Here is a 20,211-nt window from a genome sequence, read left to right as displayed (position 1 = left end):
ACGAGTGCTAGAGCCGGTGTAGTAGGATTCAACCGTAGTCCTGTATTGATGCTTAGCCTGTTTGATGGTTTGTCTTAGGGCATAACGAGATATCTTATAAGCGTCCAGATTAGTATCCCGCTCCTTGAAAGCGGCATCTCTAGCCTTTAGCTAGGTGTGGATGTTGCCTGTAATCCATGGCTTCTGGTTTGGATATGTACGTACGGTCACTGTGGGGACGACGTCGTCGATGCACTTATTGATGAAGCCGGTAACTGAGGTATATTCCTCAATGGCATTGGATGAATCCCGGAACATTTTCCAGTCTGTGCAAAACAGTCCTGTAGTGTAGCATCTGCATCATCTGACCACTTCTGTGTTGAGAGAGTCACTGGCACTTCCTGTTTCATTTTTTGCTTGTAAGCAGGAATTAGGCGGATAGAATGATGGTCAGTTTTGCCAAATGGAGGGCGAGGGAGAGCTTTGTATGCATCTCTGTGTGTGGAGTAAAGGTGGTCGAGAGTTTTTTCCCTCTGGTTGTACATGTTACATGCTGGTAGAAGTTTGCCTCCATTAAAGTCCCCGGCCACTAGGAGCACCTCTTCTGAATGAGCATGTTCTCATTTGCGTATGGCCTTATACAGCCCGTTGAGTGTGGTGTTAGCGCCAGCGTCGGTTTGTGGTGGAAAATAGACGGCTACGAAAAATACAGATGAAAACTCCTCTAGGTATATAGTGTGGTCTACAGCTTATCATGAGGTACTCTACCTCAGGCGAGCAATACCTTGGCACTACCTTAATATTAGACATCGCGCACCAGCTGTTATTGACAAATACAACCCTGCAGCTATAGACACGCCCTAACAACCCTGCAGCTATAGACACGCCCTAACAACCCTGCAGCTATAGACACGCCCTAACAACCCTGCAGCTATAGACACGCCCTAACAACCCTGCAGCTATAGACACGCCCCTACAACCCTGCAGCTATAGACACGCCCCTACAACCCTGCAGCTATAGACACGCCCCTACAACCCTGCAGCTATAGACACGCCCTAACAACCCTGCAGCGATAGACACGCCCTAACAACCCTGCAGCGATAGACACGCCCCTAACAACCCTACAGCTATAGACACGCCCTAACAACCCTGCAGCGATAGACACGCCCCTAACAACCCTGCAGCTATAGACACGCCCTAACAACCCTGCAGCTATAGACACGCCCCTAACAACCCTGCAGCTATAGACACGCCCTAACAACCCTGCAGCTATAGACACGCCCTAACAACCCTGCAGCTATAGACACGCCCTAACAACCCTGCAGCTATAGACACGCCCTAACAACCCTGCAGCTATAGACACGCCCTAACAACCCTGCAGCTATAGACATGCCCCTAACAACCCTGCAGCTATAGACACGCCCTAACAACCCTGCAGCGATAGACACGCCCTAACAACCCTGCAGCTATAGACACGCCCTAACAACCCTGCAGCTATAGACACGCCCCTACAACCCTGCAGCTATAGACACGCCCCTAACAACCCTGCAGCTATAGACACGCCCCTACAACCCTGCAGCTATAGACACGCCCCTACAACCCTGCAGCTATAGACACGCCCCTAACAACCCTGCAGCGATAGACACGCCCTAACAACCCTGCAGCGATAGACACGCCCCTAACAACCCTGCAGCGATAGACACGCCCCTAACAACCCTGCAGCTATAGACACGCCCTAACAACCCTGCAGCTATAGACACGCCCCTAACAACCCTGCAGCTATAGACACGCCCTAACAACCCTGCAGCTATAGACACGACCTAACAACCCTGCAGCTATAGACACGCCCCTAACAACCCTGCAGCTATAGACACGCCCTAACAACCCTGCAGCTATAGACACGCCCTAACAACCCTGCAGCTATAGACACGCCCTAACAACCCTGCAGCTATAGACACGCCCCTAACAACCCTGCAGCGATAGACACACCCTAACAACCCTGCAGCTATAGACACGCCCCTAACAACCCTGCAGCGATAGACACACCCTAACAACCCTGCAGCTATAGACACGCCCCTAACAACCCTGCAGCTATAGACACGCCCTAACAACCCTGCAGCTATAGACACGCCCTAACAACCCTGCAGCTATAGACACGCCCTAACAACCCTGCAGCGATAGACACGCCCTAACAACCCTGCAGCTATAGACACGCCCCAACAACCCTGCAGCTATAGACACGCCCCTAACAACCCTGCAGCGATAGACACACCCTAACAACCCTGCAGCTATAGACACGCCCCTAACAACCCTGCAGCTATAGACACGCCCTAACAACCCTGCAGCTATAGACACGCCCTAACAACCCTGCAGCTATAGACACGCCCTAACAACCCTGCAGCTATAGACACGCCCTAACAACCCTGCAGCTATAGACACGCCCCTACAACCCTGCAGCTATAGACACGCCCTAACAACCCTGCAGCGATAGACACACCCCTAACAACCCTGCAGCTATAGACACGCCCTAACAACCCTGCAGCTATAGACACGCCCCTACAACCCTGCAGCGATAGACACGCCCCTACAACCCTGCAGCTATAGACACGCCCCTAACAACCCTGCAGCTATAGACACGCCCTAACAACCCTGCAGCTATAGACACGCCCCAACAACCCTGCAGCTATAGACACGCCCCTAACAACCCTGCAGCTATAGACACGCCCTAACAACCCTGCAGCTATAGACACGCCCCTACAACCCTGCAGCTATAGACACGCCCCTAACAACCCTGCAGCTATAGACACGCCCTAACAACCCTGCAGCTATAGACACGCCCTAACAACCCTGCAGCGATAGACACGCCCCTAACAACCCTGCAGCTGTAGACATGCCCCTAACAACCCTGCAGCGATAGACACGCCCTAACAACCCTGCAGCGATAGACACGCCCTAACAACCCTGCAGCGATAGACACGCCCCTAACAACCCTGCAGCGATAGACACGCCCTAACAACCCTGCAGCTATAGACACGCCCTAACAACCCTGCAGCTATAGACACGCCCCTAACAACCCTGCAGCGATAGACACGCCCTAACAACCCTGCAGCGATAGACACGCCCCTAACAACCCTGCAGCTATAGACACGCCCCTAACAACCCTGCAGCTATAGACACGCCCTAACAACCCTGCAGCTATAGACACGCCCCTAACAACCCTGCAGCTATAGACACGCCCTAACAACCCTGCAGCTATAGACACGCCCTAACAACCCTGCAGCTATAGACACGCCCTAACAACCCTGCAGCTATAGACACGCCCCTAACAACCCTGCAGCTATAGACACGCCCTAACAACCCTGCAGCTATAGACACGCCCTAACAACCCTGCAGCTATAGACATGCCCCTAACAACCCTGCAGCTATAGACACGCCCCTAACAACCCTGCAGCGATAGACACACCCTAACAACCCTGCAGCTATAGACACGCCCTAACAACCCTGCAGCTATAGACACGCCCTAACAACCCTGCAGCTATAGACACGCCCCTAACAACCCTGCAGCTATAGACACACCCTAACAACCCTGCAGCTATAGACACGCCCTAACAACCCTGCAGCTATAGACACGCCCCTACAACCCTGCAGCTATTGTCACGGCTCCTCCTCTGCAGTGCAGGGGGCGGTTCCTCCTGCAGGCAGAGGAGGGTCGTTAGTGATTGGAGCCACCTGGGCTCAGGGTATAAAGCTGTCACTAATCACTTGCTCTCTCTCTGCTCCTCCAGGTATGTTCATGATTTGTTTGTTCCTTTTTAGTTTTGCATAGTTTTCACTCAGTCATGTTCACACACACATATTCATGCACCCATGCACTTTACATACACCTTACATTATGATACATCCACACCTCATTCCTATTTCTTAGTTTAAGTTCATAGTTTGTTTAATAATAAAGAACACTTTTAAATTGGCCTATACCTGTTGTTCGTGTCCCCTCATTTTTGTCACAGGCTATGAGCCGGCTTGTGACAAGTGGGGATTCGTCCGGGATAGTAGTTAACTTGGGTTAGTTTAGTTCAGATTGACAATTTTTTTTTTGTTTGAGTGGATGTTTTGGTTGGGCCAATTTTTGTTTAAGAGAGTTGAGAGCCATGTGTTCTTTTGGTTCAGTTAGCTTGGTAGCTAAGCAATTCACTCTGTGTTTTTCTGGGTTTTGTTCAGGTGGGAGTCCTCTCCTGTTCAGGCATATCAGCAAGTGTCCATAGGAGGCTTGTGGTGTTTTTGTTTTAGGTGGCAGTGAACGTGGGTAGAGCATCCCTTTCCCTTTTCTCCTACATCGGCTCGGGAGCACCTCCGTGGTTATGGGAGGGCCGCCAGTTTCTGGTTGTTTTTTCCACTCCACTGGTTTTGTGTGCATAAAACCCCACCACATGTGACTGCACGAAGACCAGGGCCAGTTAGTTAGTAGTTTTGGAGGATAGTGGGGTGTGGCTCCTGTCCTTGAACCCAGACTGACTGCAGGTGAGTTGTGTTTTTTTGAGCATTTGTAATAGTTTTATTGGTTGAGGAAAATGTCTTCCATTTTGTGTAGTTTTGTTCAAGCTCCTTCAGAGGTAGCCTTAGAGTTGTGTACTAAGGAGCAGTTAATTGAAATTGCTGAACATTATCAGATTGAGATTGTTGATAAAAAAATTAAAGAGACTGTTAAAACTAGCTTAAAGCAGGGTCTTAGGGAAATGGGTGTTTTTGGCGGTCAGTCTGCTAGTAGTGAGGGTGCAAGTTTTCAGGCTAGCCCTTCATTAACTTTTGAGCAGCAGAGGGAACTGTTGCAAATGCAATTAGAGATAGAGCGATTGAGAAATGCTAATAGACCGGAAAGACTACCACCGTTTGATGTTTCACAGAATCTTCGTTTGTTGCCTAAATTTGATGAGTCAGATCCAGACACATACTTTACTTTATTTGAGCGTATTGCGGAAGCTAGAGCTTGGTCAGATTTGGACATGACTATGTTGTTGCAATGTGTACTTACAGGTAAAGCACGTGTGGCTTTTGCAGCACTGAGTGTAGCTGACAGTAAAGTTTATGCTAAAGTTAAATCAGCAGTTCTGAAGGTCTACGAGCTTGTGCCAGAGGCATATCGTCAACGTTTTCGTTACAGGAAAAAGTTAGATTCACAAACCTATTCTGAGTTTGTTTGTGATTTGACTTCTGCATTTAATCGTTGGTGTACAGCTTCTGAAGTTAGTACTTTTGAGGGTCTGTCTAATTTGATTGTGTTAGAACAGTTAAAAAATTCTGTTTCTGACCAGGTTGCTACATACATGAATGAAAGTAAAGTTAAGTCTCCAAGTGATGCAGCCATCCTTGCAGATGAGTACAGGCTAACACATAAAAGACATTTTGAGTTAAACAGTGACATGTACCATAAAAATAACTTTACTCCTAGGAATAGGAGGTCACCTTTTTTTAGAGATTTTTTCAAAAGGCCTCGGCAGAAGTTTGGGTCTGGAGGACTTAAAGCACCGGTTAATGCTAATACTTGTCGCTACTGTTTAGTTGAAGGACATTGGAAGAAAGATTGTCCTCGGCTTCATTCAAAAGAGTCAGGTCAAGTTAAACCTGCTATGATGGCAGCTCCTGTTACAGCCTCTGACCACCAGGGTGAGCTGTTTCAGCCACTAGTTGAGTTTGATTCTCAGTTTTCCCGCTGTGATTTTTCAGCCTTTATTTCAGATGGTGTAGTGTCCCTGGTAGATGGCAACCAGAATGTTAAAATCAAGATCCTAAGAGACACTGGAGCTTTGGATTCTTTTATTCTGGAATCTGTTTTGCCGTTCTCTAAAGAGTCTGATACTGGCCGTTGTGTAATGGTATGTGGTATGGGTTTAGTTCCATTCTCTTGTCCTTTACATGAAGTTACCCTAAAATGTGGTCTAGTAGAGGGTGATGTAGATGTTGGGGTTAGACCCCAGTTGCCAGTAGAGGGAGTCCACATGATTTTGGGGAATGACTTGGCAGGTAGTAAGGTGTGGGCAGATGGCAAATTAAACATCTGTAAGAAGCAACCTTCAGTGTCCCCTGCAAGGGAATCTCCGGATCATAACTGTGTGTCTCCTGAGGTATTTCCAGTTTGTGCGGTTACCCGCGCAGCCTCTCGTAAGGAGATTGAGAGTAAGCCAGAAAGTCTTGAGTTGCCAGTCAAACTCCAGACAGAACAGTTGACTAGTTCTAGAGATTCATTGATGGCTGAGCAAAAAGCCGATACTACTTTGGCTGATCTGTTTGATAAAGTGGTTCCTGATTCAGTAGTGAGGAATAGTGCTCAGTGTTATTTTCTTCTTGATGGGCTGTTGGTCAGGAAATGGGTTCCACACTATGATCAGGGTTTAGGAGAACCAGTCTTTCAAATAGTTGTACCTACTACTTTGCGAAATAAAGTGTTGCAAACTTCACATGGTGATGTGGCAGGTCATATGGGTGTTCGTAAAACGTATGATCGTATACTTCGTTATTTTTTCTGGCCACGTTTAAAGCGGGATGTATCTCAGTTTATTAAAACTTGTCATACGTGTCAGTGTACAAGTAAGCCAAACCAGGTCTTACAAGGTCGGTTGAAAAACTCTCAGACTTTGCAAAACCTTGGGGTTTTGGTAGATCATTTAGACTCTGAGAAACGTGATGAATTGGTAGCTCTTATTAGAAACTACCCTGTTTTGTTTTCTGACACTCCATCACAAACCCACTTAATTGAACATGATATAGACATCGGAGATGCTAAGCCTATCAAACACAGATTTTATCGTGTATCTGAGGAGAAGAGACTAAAACTGGAAACAGAGATGCAGTCTATGTTGGACACAGGTATTGATTTGGCAAAATGTGAGTTTGCCAAAGCTACAGTCACATACCTAGGCAAGGTTGTTGGTCAGGGATTTGTCTGTCCCGTGGAAGCCAAGGTTCAGGCTGTGAGGCAGTTCCCACAGCCCTCTACAAAGAAAGAACTGATGCGCTTCCTGGGAATGGCGGGGTACTACCGTGCTTTTTGTAAAAACTTTTCGGTAGTAGTGTCCCCACTGACCAATCTGTTGAAGGCCAAGGCTGAATTTATCTGGTCCACCCAGTGTCAAGAGGCATTTGATGCAGTTAAGACTCTTTTGTGTTTGGCACCTGTGTTGGCAGCACCAAATTTTGGGAAACCTTTCAAATTGCAGGTAGACGCCAGTCAAATCGGTGCTGGGGCTGTGCTTCTCCAGGAGAATGACGACAAGGTTGAGTGTCCAGTCAGTTTCTTCTCCCGGAAATTTAATAAGTATCAGAAAAACTATTCTGTAATTGAAAAGGAGGCTTTAGGTCTCATTTGGGCTTTACAGCACTTCGAGGTCTATGTTGGTTCTGGTTTGACCCCTTTAACTGTGTTCACTGACCACAACCCACTGGTTTTTCTGAGGTCCCTGCAAAACCCCAACCAGAGCCTGATGCGTTGGGCTTTGTTCTTGCAACCATTCAACCTTGATATTAGGCACATTAAGGGTAAGGATAATATCATTGCTGATGCTCTGTCCCGTGCTCCTTTAACCTAGCTTGTACCTTTTCTCTGTTGACCCCTACGGGCTGTCTGTGCCTCTTTCCTCTTAAATTGCTCCCCAGGTACCAGGGCTGCCGAGTTTGAGGGACGGACAGTCGGCTGGGGGACACGGGGCTACTGCTAGGAGCCGGGATTGTTTTTTTTTGTTTATTTGTTTTTGGGGAAATTTGAATTATTTGGAATATGTTGGAGGAAGTTGGGTTGAGGGTGGGACCCTCATTTTAAGGAGGGGGGTGTCACGGCTCCTCCTCTGCAGTGCAGGGGGCGGTTCCTCCTGCAGGCAGAGGAGGGTCGTTAAGTGATTGGAGCCACCTGGGCTCAGGGTATAAAACTGCTTACTAATCACCTCTCCCTGTCTCTCGCTCTCTCTCTCTGCTCCTCCAGGTATGCTCATGATTTGTTTGTTCCTTTTTAGTTTTGCATAGTTTTCACTCAGTCATGTTCACACACACATATTCATGCACCCATGCACTTTACATACACCTTACATTATGATACATCCACACCTCATTCCTTTTTCTTAGTTTAAGTTAATAGTTTGTTTAATAATAAAGAACACTTTTAAATTGGCCTATACCTGTTGTTCGTGTCCCCTCATTTTTGTCACAGGCTATGAGCCGGCTTGTGACACTATAGACACGCCCCTAACAACCCTGCAGCTATAGACACGCCCTAACAACCCTGCAGCTATAGACACTCCCTAACAACCCTGCAGCTATAGACACTCCCTAACAACCCTGCAGCTATAGACACTCCCTAACAACCCTGCAGCTATAGACACGCCCTAACAACCCTGCAGCTATAGACACGCCCCTACAACCCTGCAGCTATAGACACGCCCCTACAACCCTGCAGCTATAGACACGCCCCTACAACCCTGCAGCTATAGACACGCCCCTACAACCCTGCAGCTATAGACACGCCCTAACAACCCTGCAGCTATAGACACGCCCCTAACAACCCTGCAGCTATAGACACGCCCCTAACAACCCTGCAGCGATAGACACGCCCTAACAACCCTGCAGCGATAGACACGCCCCTAACAACCCTGCAGCTATAGACACGCCCCTAACAACCCTGCAGCTATAGACACGCCCCTAACAACCCTGCAGCTATAGACACGCCCCTAACAACCCTGCAGCTATAGACACGCCCTAACAACCCTGCAGCTATAGACACGCCCCTAACAACCCTGCAGCTATAGACACGCCCTAACAACCCTGCAGCTATAGACACGCCCCTAACAACCCTGCAGCTATGGACACGCCCTAACAACCCTGCAGCTACAGACACGCCCCTAACAACCCTGCAGCGATAGACACACCCCTAACAACCCTGCAGCTATAGACACGCCCTAACAACCCTGCAGCGATAGACACACCCTAACAACCCTGCAGCTTTAGACACGCCCTAACAACCCTGCAGCTATAGACACGCCCTAACAACCCTGCAGCTGTAGACACGCCCCTAACAACCCTGCAGCTATAGACACGCCCTAACAACCCTGCAGCTATAGACATGCCCTAACAACCCTGCAGCTATAGACACGCCCTAACAACCCTGCAGCTATAGACACGCCCTAACAACCCTGCAGCTATAGACACGCCCCTAACAACCCTGCAGCTATAGACACGCCCTAACAACCCTGCAGCTATAGACACGCCCTAACAACCCTGCAGCTATAGACACGCCCTAACAACCCTGCAGCTATAGACACGCCCTAACAACCCTGCAGCTATAGACACGCCCTAACAACCCTGCAGCTATAGACACGCCCTAACAACCCTGCAGCTATAGACATGCCCCTAACAACCCTGCAGCTATAGACACGCCCTAACAACCCTGCAGCTATAGACACGCCCTAACAACCCTGCAGCTGTAGACACGCCCCTAACAACCCTGCAGCTATAGACACGCCCCTAACAACCCTGCAGCGATAGACACGCCCTAACAACCCTGCAGCGATAGACACGCCCTAACAACCCTGCAGCTATAGACACGCCCTAACAACCCTGCAGCTATAGACACGCCCCTAACAACCCTGCAGCTGTAGACACGCCCTAACAACCCTGCAGCTGTAGACACGCCCTAACAACCCTGCAGCTATAGACACGCCCTAACAACCCTGCAGCTATAGACACGCCCCTACAACCCTGCAGCTATAGACACGCCCCTAACAACCCTGCAGCTATAGACACGCCCCTACAACCCTGCAGCTATAGACACGCCCTAACAACCCTGCAGCTATAGACACGCCCCTAACAACCCTGCAGCTATAGACACGCCCTAACAACCCTGCAGCTATAGACACGCCCTAACAACCCTGCAGCTATAGACACGCCCCTAACAACCCTGCAGCGATAGACACGCCCTAACAACCCTGCAGCTATAGACACGCCCTAACAACCCTGCAGCGATAGACACGCCCTAACAACCCTGCAGCTATAGACACGCCCTAACAACCCTGCAGCGATAGACACGCCCTAACAACCCTGCAGCGATAGACACGCCCTAACAACCCTGCAGCGATAGACACGCCCCTAACAACCCTGCAGCGATAGACACGCCCTAACAACCCTGCAGCGATAGACACGCCCTAACAACCCTGCAGCGATAGACACGCCCCTAACAACCCTGCAGCTATAGACACGCCCCTAACAACCCTGCAGCGATAGACACGCCCCTAACAACCCTGCAGCTATAGACACGCCCTAACAACCCTGCAGCTATAGACACGCCCTAACAACCCTGCAGCTATAGACACGCCCTAACAACCCTGCAGCTATAGACACGCCCTAACAACCCTGCAGCTATAGACACGCCCTAACAACCCTGCAGCTATAGACACGCCCCTAACAACCCTGCAGCGATAGACACGCCCCTAACAACCCTGCAGCTATAGACACGCCCTAACAACCCTGCAGCTATAGACACGCCCTAACAACCCTGCAGCTATAGACACGCCCTAACAACCCTGCAGCTATAGACACGCCCTAACAACCCTGCAGCTATAGACACGCCCTAACAACCCTGCAGCTATAGACACGCCCCTACAACCCTGCAGCTGTAGACACGCCCTAACAACCCTGCAGCTATAGACACGCCCCTACAACCCTGCAGCTGTAGACACGCCCTAACAACCCTGCAGCTATAGACACGCCCCTACAACCCTGCAGCTGTAGACACGCCCTAACAACCCTGCAGCTATAGACACGCCCTAACAACCCTGCAGCTATAGACACGCCCTAACAACCCTGCAGCTATAGACACGCCCTAACAACCCTGCAGCTATAGACACGCCCTAACAACCCTGCAGCTATAGACACGCCCTAACAACCCTGCAGCTATAGACACGCCCTAACAACCCTGCAGCTATAGACACGCCCTAACAACCCTGCAGCTATAGACACGCCCTAACAACCCTGCAGCTATAGACACGCCCTAACAACCCTGCAGCTATAGACACGCCCTAACAACCCTGCAGCTGTAGACACGCCCCTAACAACCCTGCAGCGATAGACACGCCCTAACAACCCTGCAGCTATAGACACGCCCCAACAACCCTGCAGCTATAGACACGCCCTAACAACCCTGCAGCTATAGACACGCCCTAACAACCCTGCAGCTATAGACACGCCCTAACAACCCTGCAGCTATAGACACGCCCTAACAACCCTGCAGCTATAGACACGCCCTAACAACCCTGCAGCTATAGACACGCCCCTAACAACCCTGCAGCTATAGACACGCCCCTAACAACCCTGCAGTTATAGACACGCCCTAACAACTCTGCAGCTATAGACACGCCCTAACAACCCTGCAGCTATAGACACGCCCCTAACAACCCTGCAGCTATAGACACGCCCTAACAACCCTGCAGCGATAGACACGCCCTAACAACCCTGCAGCGATAGACACGCCCTAACAACCCTGCAGCTATAGACACGCCCCTATAACCCTGCAGCTATAGACACGCCCTAACAACTCTGCAGCTATAGACACGCCCTAACAACCCTGCAGCTATAGACACGCCCTAACAACCCTGCAGCTATAGACACGCCCTAACAACCCTGCAGCTATAGACACGCCCTAACAACCCTGCAGCTATAGACACGCCCCTACAACCCTGCAGCTATAGACACGCCCCTACAACCCTGCAGCTATAGACACGCCCCTAACAACCCTGCAGCTATAGACACGCCCTAACAACCCTGCAGCTATAGACACGCCCTAACAACCCTGCAGCTATAGACACGCCCTAACAACCCTGCAGCTATAGACACGCCCTAACAACCCTGCAGCTATAGACACGCCCTAACAACCCTGCAGCTATAGACATGCCCCTAACAACCCTGCAGCTATAGACACGCCCTAACAACCCTGCAGCTATAGACACGCCCCTACAACCCTGCAGCTATAGACACGCCCTAACAACCCTGCAGCTATAGACACGCCCTAACAACCCTGCAGCTATAGACACGCCCTAACAACCCTGCAGCTATAGACACGCCCCTAACAACCCTGCAGCTATAGACACGCCCCTAACAACCCTGCAGCGATAGACACGCCCTAACAACCCTGCAGCTATAGACACGCCCCTAACAACCCTGCAGCTATAGACACGCCCTAACAACCCTGCAGCTATAGACACGCCCTAACAACCCTGCAGCTGTAGACACGCCCCTACAACCCTGCAGCTATAGACACGCCCTAACAACCCTGCAGCTATAGACACGCCCTAACAACCCTGCAGCTATAGACACGCCCTAACAACCCTGCAGCTATAGACACGCCCCTAACAACCCTGCAGCTATAGACACGCCCTAACAACCCTGCAGCTATAGACACGCCCTAACAACCCTGCAGCTATAGACACGCCCTAACAACCCTGCAGCTATAGACACGCCCTAACAACCCTGCAGCTATAGACACGCCCTAACAACCCTGCAGCTATAGACACGCCCTAACAACCCTGCAGCTATAGACACGCCCTAACAACCCTGCAGCTATAGACACGCCCCTACAACCCTGCAGCTGTAGACACGCCCTAACAACCCTGCAGCGTTAGACACGCCCTAACAACCCTGCAGCTATAGACACGCCCCTAACAACCCTGCAGCTATAGACACGCCCTAACAACCCTGCAGCTATAGACACGCACTAACAACCCTGCAGCTGTAGACACGCCCCTAACAACCCTGCAGCTATAGACACGCCCTAACAACCCTGCAGCTATAGACACGCCCCTAACAACCCTGCAGCTGTAGACACGCCCTAACAACCCTGCAGCTATAGACACGCCCCTAACAACCCTGCAGCTGTAGACACGCCCTAACAACCCTGCAGCGATAGACACGCCCCTAACAACCCTGCAGCGATAGACACGCCCCTAACAACCCTGCAGCTATAGACACGCCCTAACAACCCTGCAGCGATAGACACGCCCCTAACAACCCTGCAGCTATAGACACGCCCTAACAACCCTGCAGCTATAGACACGCCCTAACAACCCTGCAGCTATAGACACGCCCCTAACAACCCTGCAGCTATAGACACGCCCCTACAACCCTGCAGCGATAGACACGCCCTAACAACCCTGCAGCTGTAGACACGCCCTAACAACCCTGCAGCTATAGACACGCCCTAACAACCCTGCAGCTATAGACACGCCCTAACAACCCTGCAGCGATAGACACGCCCCTAACAACCCTGCAGCGATAGACACGCCCCTAACAACCCTGCAGCGATAGACACGCCCCTAACAACCCTGCAGCTATAGACACGCCCCTAACAACCCTGCAGCTATAGACACGCCCTAACAACCCTGCAGCTATAGACACGCCCCTAACAACCCTGCAGCTATAGACACGCCCCTAACAACCCTGCAGCTATAGACACGCCCTAACAACCCTGCAGCTATAGACACGCCCCTAACAACCCTGCAGCTATAGACACGCCCTAACAACCCTGCAGCTATAGACACGCCCTAACAACCCTGCAGCTATAGACACGCCCCTAACAACCCTGCAGCTATAGACACGCCCCTAACAACCCTGCAGCGATAGACACGCCCCTAACAACCCTGCAGCTATAGACACGCCCCTAACAACCCTGCAGCTATAGACACGCCCCTAACAACCCTGCAGCTATAGACACGCCCTAACAACCCTGCAGCTATAGACACGCCCTAACAACCCTGCAGCTATAGACACGCCCTAACAACCCTGCAGCTATAGACACGCCCTAACAACCCTGCAGCTATAGACACGCCCTAACAACCCTGCAGCTATAGACACGCCCCTAACAACCCTGCAGCTATAGACACGCCCCTAACAACCCTGCAGCTATAGACACGCCCTAACAACCCTGCAGCTGTAGACACGCCCTAACAACCCTGCAGCTATAGACACGCCCCTAACAACCCTGCAGCTGTAGACACGCCCTAACAACCCTGCAGCGATAGACACGCCCCTACAACCCTGCAGCTATAGACACGCCCTAACAACCCTGCAGCTGTAGACACGCCCCTAACAACCCTGCAGCGATAGACACGCCCTAACAACCCTGCAGCTATAGACACGCCCTAACAACCCTGCAGCTATAGACACGCCCTAACAACCCTGCAGCTATAGACACGCCCTAACAACCCTGCAGCTATAGACACGCCCTAACAACCCTGCAGCGATAGACACGCCCCTAACAACCCTGCAGCTATAGACAAGTCCTAACAACCCTGCAGCTATAGACACGCCCCTAACAACCCTGCAGCTATAGACACGCCCCTAACAACCCTGCAGCTATAGACAAGTCCTAACAACCCTGCAGCTATAGACACGCCCCTAACAACCCTGCAGCTATAGACACGCCCCTAACAACCCTGCAGCTATAGACAAGTCCTAACAACCCTGCAGCTATAGACACGCCCCTAACAACCCTGCAGCGATAGACACGCCCCTAACAACCCTGCAGCTATAGACAAGTCCTAACAACCCTGCAGCTATAGACACGCCCCTAACAACCCTGCAGCGTTAGACACGCCCTAACAACCCTGCAGCTATAGACACGCCCTAACAACCCTGCAGCTATAGACACGCCCTAACAACCCTGCAGCTATAGACACGCCCTAACAACCCTGCAGCGACAGACACGCCCCTAACAACCCTGCAGCTATAGACACGCCCTAACAACCCTGCAGCTATAGACACGCCCTAACAACCCTGCAGCTATAGACACGCCCTAACAACCCTGCAGCTATAGACACGCCCCTAACAACCCTGCAGCTATAGACACGCCCTAACAACCCTGCAGCTATAGACACGCCCTAACAACCCTGCAGCTATAGACACGCCCTAACAACCCTGCAGCTATAGACACGCCCTAACAACCCTGCAGCTATAGACACGCCCTAACAACCCTGCAGCTATAGACACGCCCTAACAACCCTGCAGCTATAGACACGCCCCTAACAACCCTGCAGCTATAGACACGCCATAACAACCCTGCAGCTATAGACACGCCCTAACAACCCTGCAGCTATAGACACGCCCCTAACAACCCTGCAGCTATAGACACGCCCTAACAACCCTGCAGCTGTAGACACGCCCCTACAACCCTGCAGCTATAGACACGCCCTAACAACCCTGCAGCTATAGACACGCCCTAACAACCCTGCAGCTATAGACACGCCCTAACAACCCTGCAGCTATAGACACGCCCTAACAACCCTGCAGCTATAGACACGCCCCTAACAACCCTGCAGCTATAGACACGCCCCTAACAACCCTGCAGCTGTAGACACGCCCTAACAACCCTGCAGCTATAGACATGCCCCTAACAACCCTGCAGCTATAGACACGCCCCTAACAACCCTGCAGCTATAGACACGCCCTAACAACCCTGCAGCTATAGACACGCCCTAACAACCCTGCAGCTGTAGACACGCCCTAACAACCCTGCAGCTATAGACACGCCCCTAACAACCCTGCAGCTATAGACACGCCCTAACAACCCTGCAGCGATAGACACGCCCTAACAACCCTGCAGCTATAGACACGCCCTAACAACCCTGCAGCTATAGACACGCCCCTAACAACCCTGCAGCTATAGACACGCCCTAACAACCCTGCAGCTATAGACAAGTCCTAACAACCCTGCAGCTGTAGACACGCCCTAACAACCCTGCAGCTATAGACACGCCCCTAACAACCCTGCAGCTATAGACACGCCCTAACAACCCTGCAGCTATAGACACGCCCTAACAACCCTGCAGCTGATTTCACAAGGACCTCTGAGTTATTTGAGTAGGCCAGTTCTTCAAGGCCATTTATTGATTCTCTGAGTGGTGTCATTTTACTTTAAAAGTCACTTTGGATAAAAGCGTCTGTTAAGTGGCATATACAGTATTTTATAATATCTCCTGTTTTTCTGTGTCTCTCCCCCGATGCAGGAAGCCAGAGAAGGGTATACAGTACCTGATAGAGAGAGGCTTCGTATCGGACACACCGGTAGGCATCGCCCGCTTCATCCTTGAGAGGAAAGGACTGAGTAGACAGATGATAGGAGAGTTCCTGGGCTGCAGACAGAAACAGTTCAACAAGGACGTCCTGGAGTGAGTGGCTAATCAATATAGTAATAATCAATATCTATACAGTATTGTGTTCTGTCTGACTCTAATCAGTCAACTATACAGTATCGTGTTCTGTCTGACTCTAATCCGTCAACTATACAGTATCGTGTTCTGTCTGACTCTAATCAGTCAACTATACAGTATCATGTTCTGTCTGACTCTAATCAGTCAACTATACGGTATCGTGTTCTGTCTGACTCTAATCAGTCAACTATACGGTATCGTGTCCTGTCTGACTCTAATCAGTCAACTATACAGTATCGTGTTCTGTCTGACTCTAATCAGTCAACTATACAGTATCGTGTTCTGTCTGACTCTAATCAGTCAACTATACGGTATCGTGTTCTGTCTGACTAATCAGTCAACTATACAGTATCGTTTTCTGTCTGACTCTAATCAGTCAACTATACGGTATCGTGTTCTGTCTGACTCTAATCATTCAACTACTGTCTGACTCTAATCAGTCAACTACTGTCTGACTCGAATCAGTCAACTACTGTCTGACTCTAATCAGTCAACTACTGTCTGACTCTAATCAGTCAACTACTGACTGACTCTAATCAGTTAACTACTGTCTGACTCTAATCAGTCAACTATACAGTATCGTGTTCTGTCTGACTCTAATCAGTCAACTATACAGTATCGTGTTCTGTCTGACTAATCAGTCAACTATACGGTATCGTGTTCTGTCTGACTCTAATCAGTCAACTATACAGTATCGTGTTCTGTCTGACTCTAATCATTCAACTACTGTCTGACTCTAATCAGTCAACTACTGTCTGACTCTAATCAGTCAACTACTGACTGACTCTAATCAGTTAACTACTGTCTGACTCTAATCAGTCAACTATACGGTATCGTGTTCTGTCTGACTCTAATCAGTCAACTATACAGTATCGTGTTCTGTCTGACTCTAATCAGTCAACTATATGGTATCGTGTTCTGTCTGACTCTAATCAGTCAACTATACAGTATCGTGTTCTGTATGACTCTAATCAGTCAACTATACGGTATCGTGTTCTGTCTGACTCTAATCAGTCAACTATATGGTATCGTGTTCTGTCTGACTCTAATCAGTCAACTATACAGTATCGTGTTCTGTCTGACTCTAATCAGTCAACTATACAGTATTGTGTTCTGTCTGACTCTAATCAGTCAACTACTGTCTGACTCTAATCAGTCAACTACTGTCTGACTCTAATCAGTCAACTATACAGTATCGTGTTCTGTCTGACTAATCAGTCAACTATACAGTATCGTTTTCTGTCTGACTCTAATCAGTCAACTATACGGTATCGTGTTCTGTCTGACTCTAATCAGTCAACTATACAGTATTGTGTTCTGTCTGACTCTAATCAGTCAACTATACGGTATCGTCTTCTGTCTGACTCTAATCAGTCAACTATACAGTATCGTGTTCTGTCTGACTCTAATCAGTCACCTATACAGTATCGTGTTCTGTCTGACTCTAATCAGTCAACTATACAGTATCGTGTTCTGTCTGACTCTAATCAGTCAACTATACAGTATCGTGTTCTGTCTGACTAATCAGTCAACTATACGGTATCGTGTTCTGTCTGACTCTAATCAGTCAACTATACAGTATCGTGTTCTGTCTGACTCTAATCAGTCAACTATACAGTATCGTGTTCTGTCTGACTCTAATCAGTCAACTATATGGTATCGTGTTCTGTCTGACTCTAATCAGTCAACTATACAGTATCGTGTTCTGTCTGACTCTAATCAGTCAACTATACAGTATCATGTTCTGTCTGACTCTAATCAGTCAACTATACGGTATCGTGTTCTGTCTGACTAATCAGTCAACTATACAGTATCGTTTTCTGTCTGACTCTAATCAGTCAACTATACGGTATCGTGTTCTGTCTGACTCTAATCAGTCAACTATACGGTATCGTGTTCTGTCTGACTCTAATCAGTCAACTATACAGTATCGTGTTCTGTGTGACTTGAATCAGTCAACTATACGGTATCGTGTTCTGTATGACTCTAATCAGTCAACTATACAGTATCGTGTTCTGTCTGACTCTAATCAGTCAACTATACAGTATCATGTTCTGTCTGACTCTAATCAGTCAACTATACAGTATCGTGTTCTGTATGACTCTAATCAGTCAACTATACGGTATCGTGTTCTGTCTGACTCTAATCAGTCAACTATATGGTATCGTGTTCTGTCTGACTCTAATCAGTCAACTATACAGTATCGTGTTCTGTCTGACTCTAATCAGTCAACTATACAGTATTGTGTTCTGTCTGACTCTAATCAGTCAACTACTGTCTGACTCTAATCAGTCAACTACTGTCTGACTCTAATCAGTCAACTATACAGTATCGTGTTCTGTCTGACTAATCAGTCAACTATACAGTATCGTTTTCTGTCTGACTCTAATCAGTCAACTATACGGTATCGTCTTCTGTCTGACTCTAATCAGTCAACTATACAGTATTGTGTTCTGTCTGACTCTAATCAGTCACCTATACAGTATCGTGTTCTGTCTGACTCTAATCAGTCAACTATACAGTATCGTGTTCTGTCTGACTAATCAGTCAACTATACAGTATCGTGTTCTGTCTGACTCTAATCAGTCAACTATACAGTATCATGTTCTGTCTGACTCTAATCAGTCAACTATACAGTATCGTGTTCTGTATGACTCTAATCAGTCAACTATATGGTATCGTGTTCTGTCTGACTCTAATCAGTCAACTATACAGTATCGTGTTCTGTCTGACTCTAATCAGTCAACTATACAGTATCGTGTTCTGTCTGACTCTAATCAGTCAACTATACAGTATTGTGTTCTGTCTGACTCTAATCAGTCAACTACTGTCTGACTCTAATCAGTCAACTACTGTCTGACTCTAATCAGTCAACTATACAGTATCGTGTTCTGTCTAATCAGTCAACTATACAGTATCGTTTTCTGTCTGACTCTAATCAGTCAACTATACGGTATCGTCTTCTGTCCGACTCTAATCAGTCAACTATACAGTATCGTGTTCTGTCTGACTCTAATCAGTCACCTATACAGTATCGTGTTCTGTCTGACTCTAATCAGTCAACTATACAGTATCGTGTTCTGTCTGACTAATCAGTCAACTATACGGTATCGTGTTCTGTCTGACTCTAATCAGTCAACTATACAATATCGTGTTCTGTCTGACTCTAATCATTCAACTACTGTCTGACTCTAATCAGTCAACTACTGACTGACTCTAATCAGTCAACTACTGTCTGACTCTAATCAGTCAACTACTGACTGACTCTAATCAGTTAACTACTGTCTGACTCTAATCAGTCAACTATACGGTATCGTGTTCTGTCTGACTCTAATCAGTCAACTATACAGTATCGTGTTCTGTCTGACTCTAATCAGTCAACTATATGGTATCGTGTTCTGTCTGACTCTAATCAGTCAACTATACAGTATCGTGTTCTGTCTGACTCTAATCATTCAACTACTGTCTGACTCTAATCAGTCAACTACTGTCTGACTCTAATCAGTCAACTACTGTCTGACTCTAATCAGTCAACTACTGACTGACTCTAATCAGTTAACTACTGTCTGACTCTAATCAGTCAACTATACGGTATCGTGTTCTGTCTGACTCTAATCAGTCAACTATACAGTATCGTGTTCTGTCTGACTCTAATCAGTCAACTATATGGTATCGTGTTCTGTCTGACTCTAATCAGTCAACTATACAGTATCGTGTTCTGTATGACTCTAATCAGTCATCTATACGGTATCGTGTTCTGTCTGACTCTAATCAGTCAACTATATGGTATCGTGTTCTGTCTGACTCTAATCAGTCAACTATACAGTATCGTGTTCTGTCTGACTCTAATCAGTCAACTATACAGTATTGTTTTCTGTCTGACTCTAATCAGTCAACTACTGTCTGACTCTAATCAGTCAACTACTGTCTGACTCTAATCAGTCAACTATACAGTATCGTGTTCTGTCTGACTAATCAGTCAACTATACAGTA

At 48.4% G+C, this 20,211-nt stretch overlaps 1 protein-coding gene across 1 annotated transcript in view; it reads left to right on the top strand.

Moving 5' to 3' along the window:
* The window catches only part of LOC129861348 (IQ motif and SEC7 domain-containing protein 2-like), a 74,405-nt gene extending 58,137 nt beyond the window's left edge, over positions 1 to 16,268 (top strand). The window contains exon 5 of the mRNA XM_055932720.1: positions 16,015 to 16,268. Within this exon, the coding sequence (XP_055788695.1) occupies positions 16,015 to 16,180 (166 nt within the window). The 3' untranslated portion in view covers positions 16,181 to 16,268. The remainder of the gene's footprint in view (positions 1 to 16,014) is intronic.
* Positions 16,269 to 20,211: the final 3,943 nt, after the last annotated feature.

The sequence above is a fragment of the Salvelinus fontinalis genome, chromosome 8 (genome assembly GCF_029448725.1).
Source record: "Salvelinus fontinalis isolate EN_2023a chromosome 8, ASM2944872v1, whole genome shotgun sequence".
Lineage (NCBI taxonomy): Eukaryota > Metazoa > Chordata > Actinopteri > Salmoniformes > Salmonidae > Salvelinus > Salvelinus fontinalis.
This window is presented reverse-complemented; position numbering and strand designations above follow the sequence as displayed.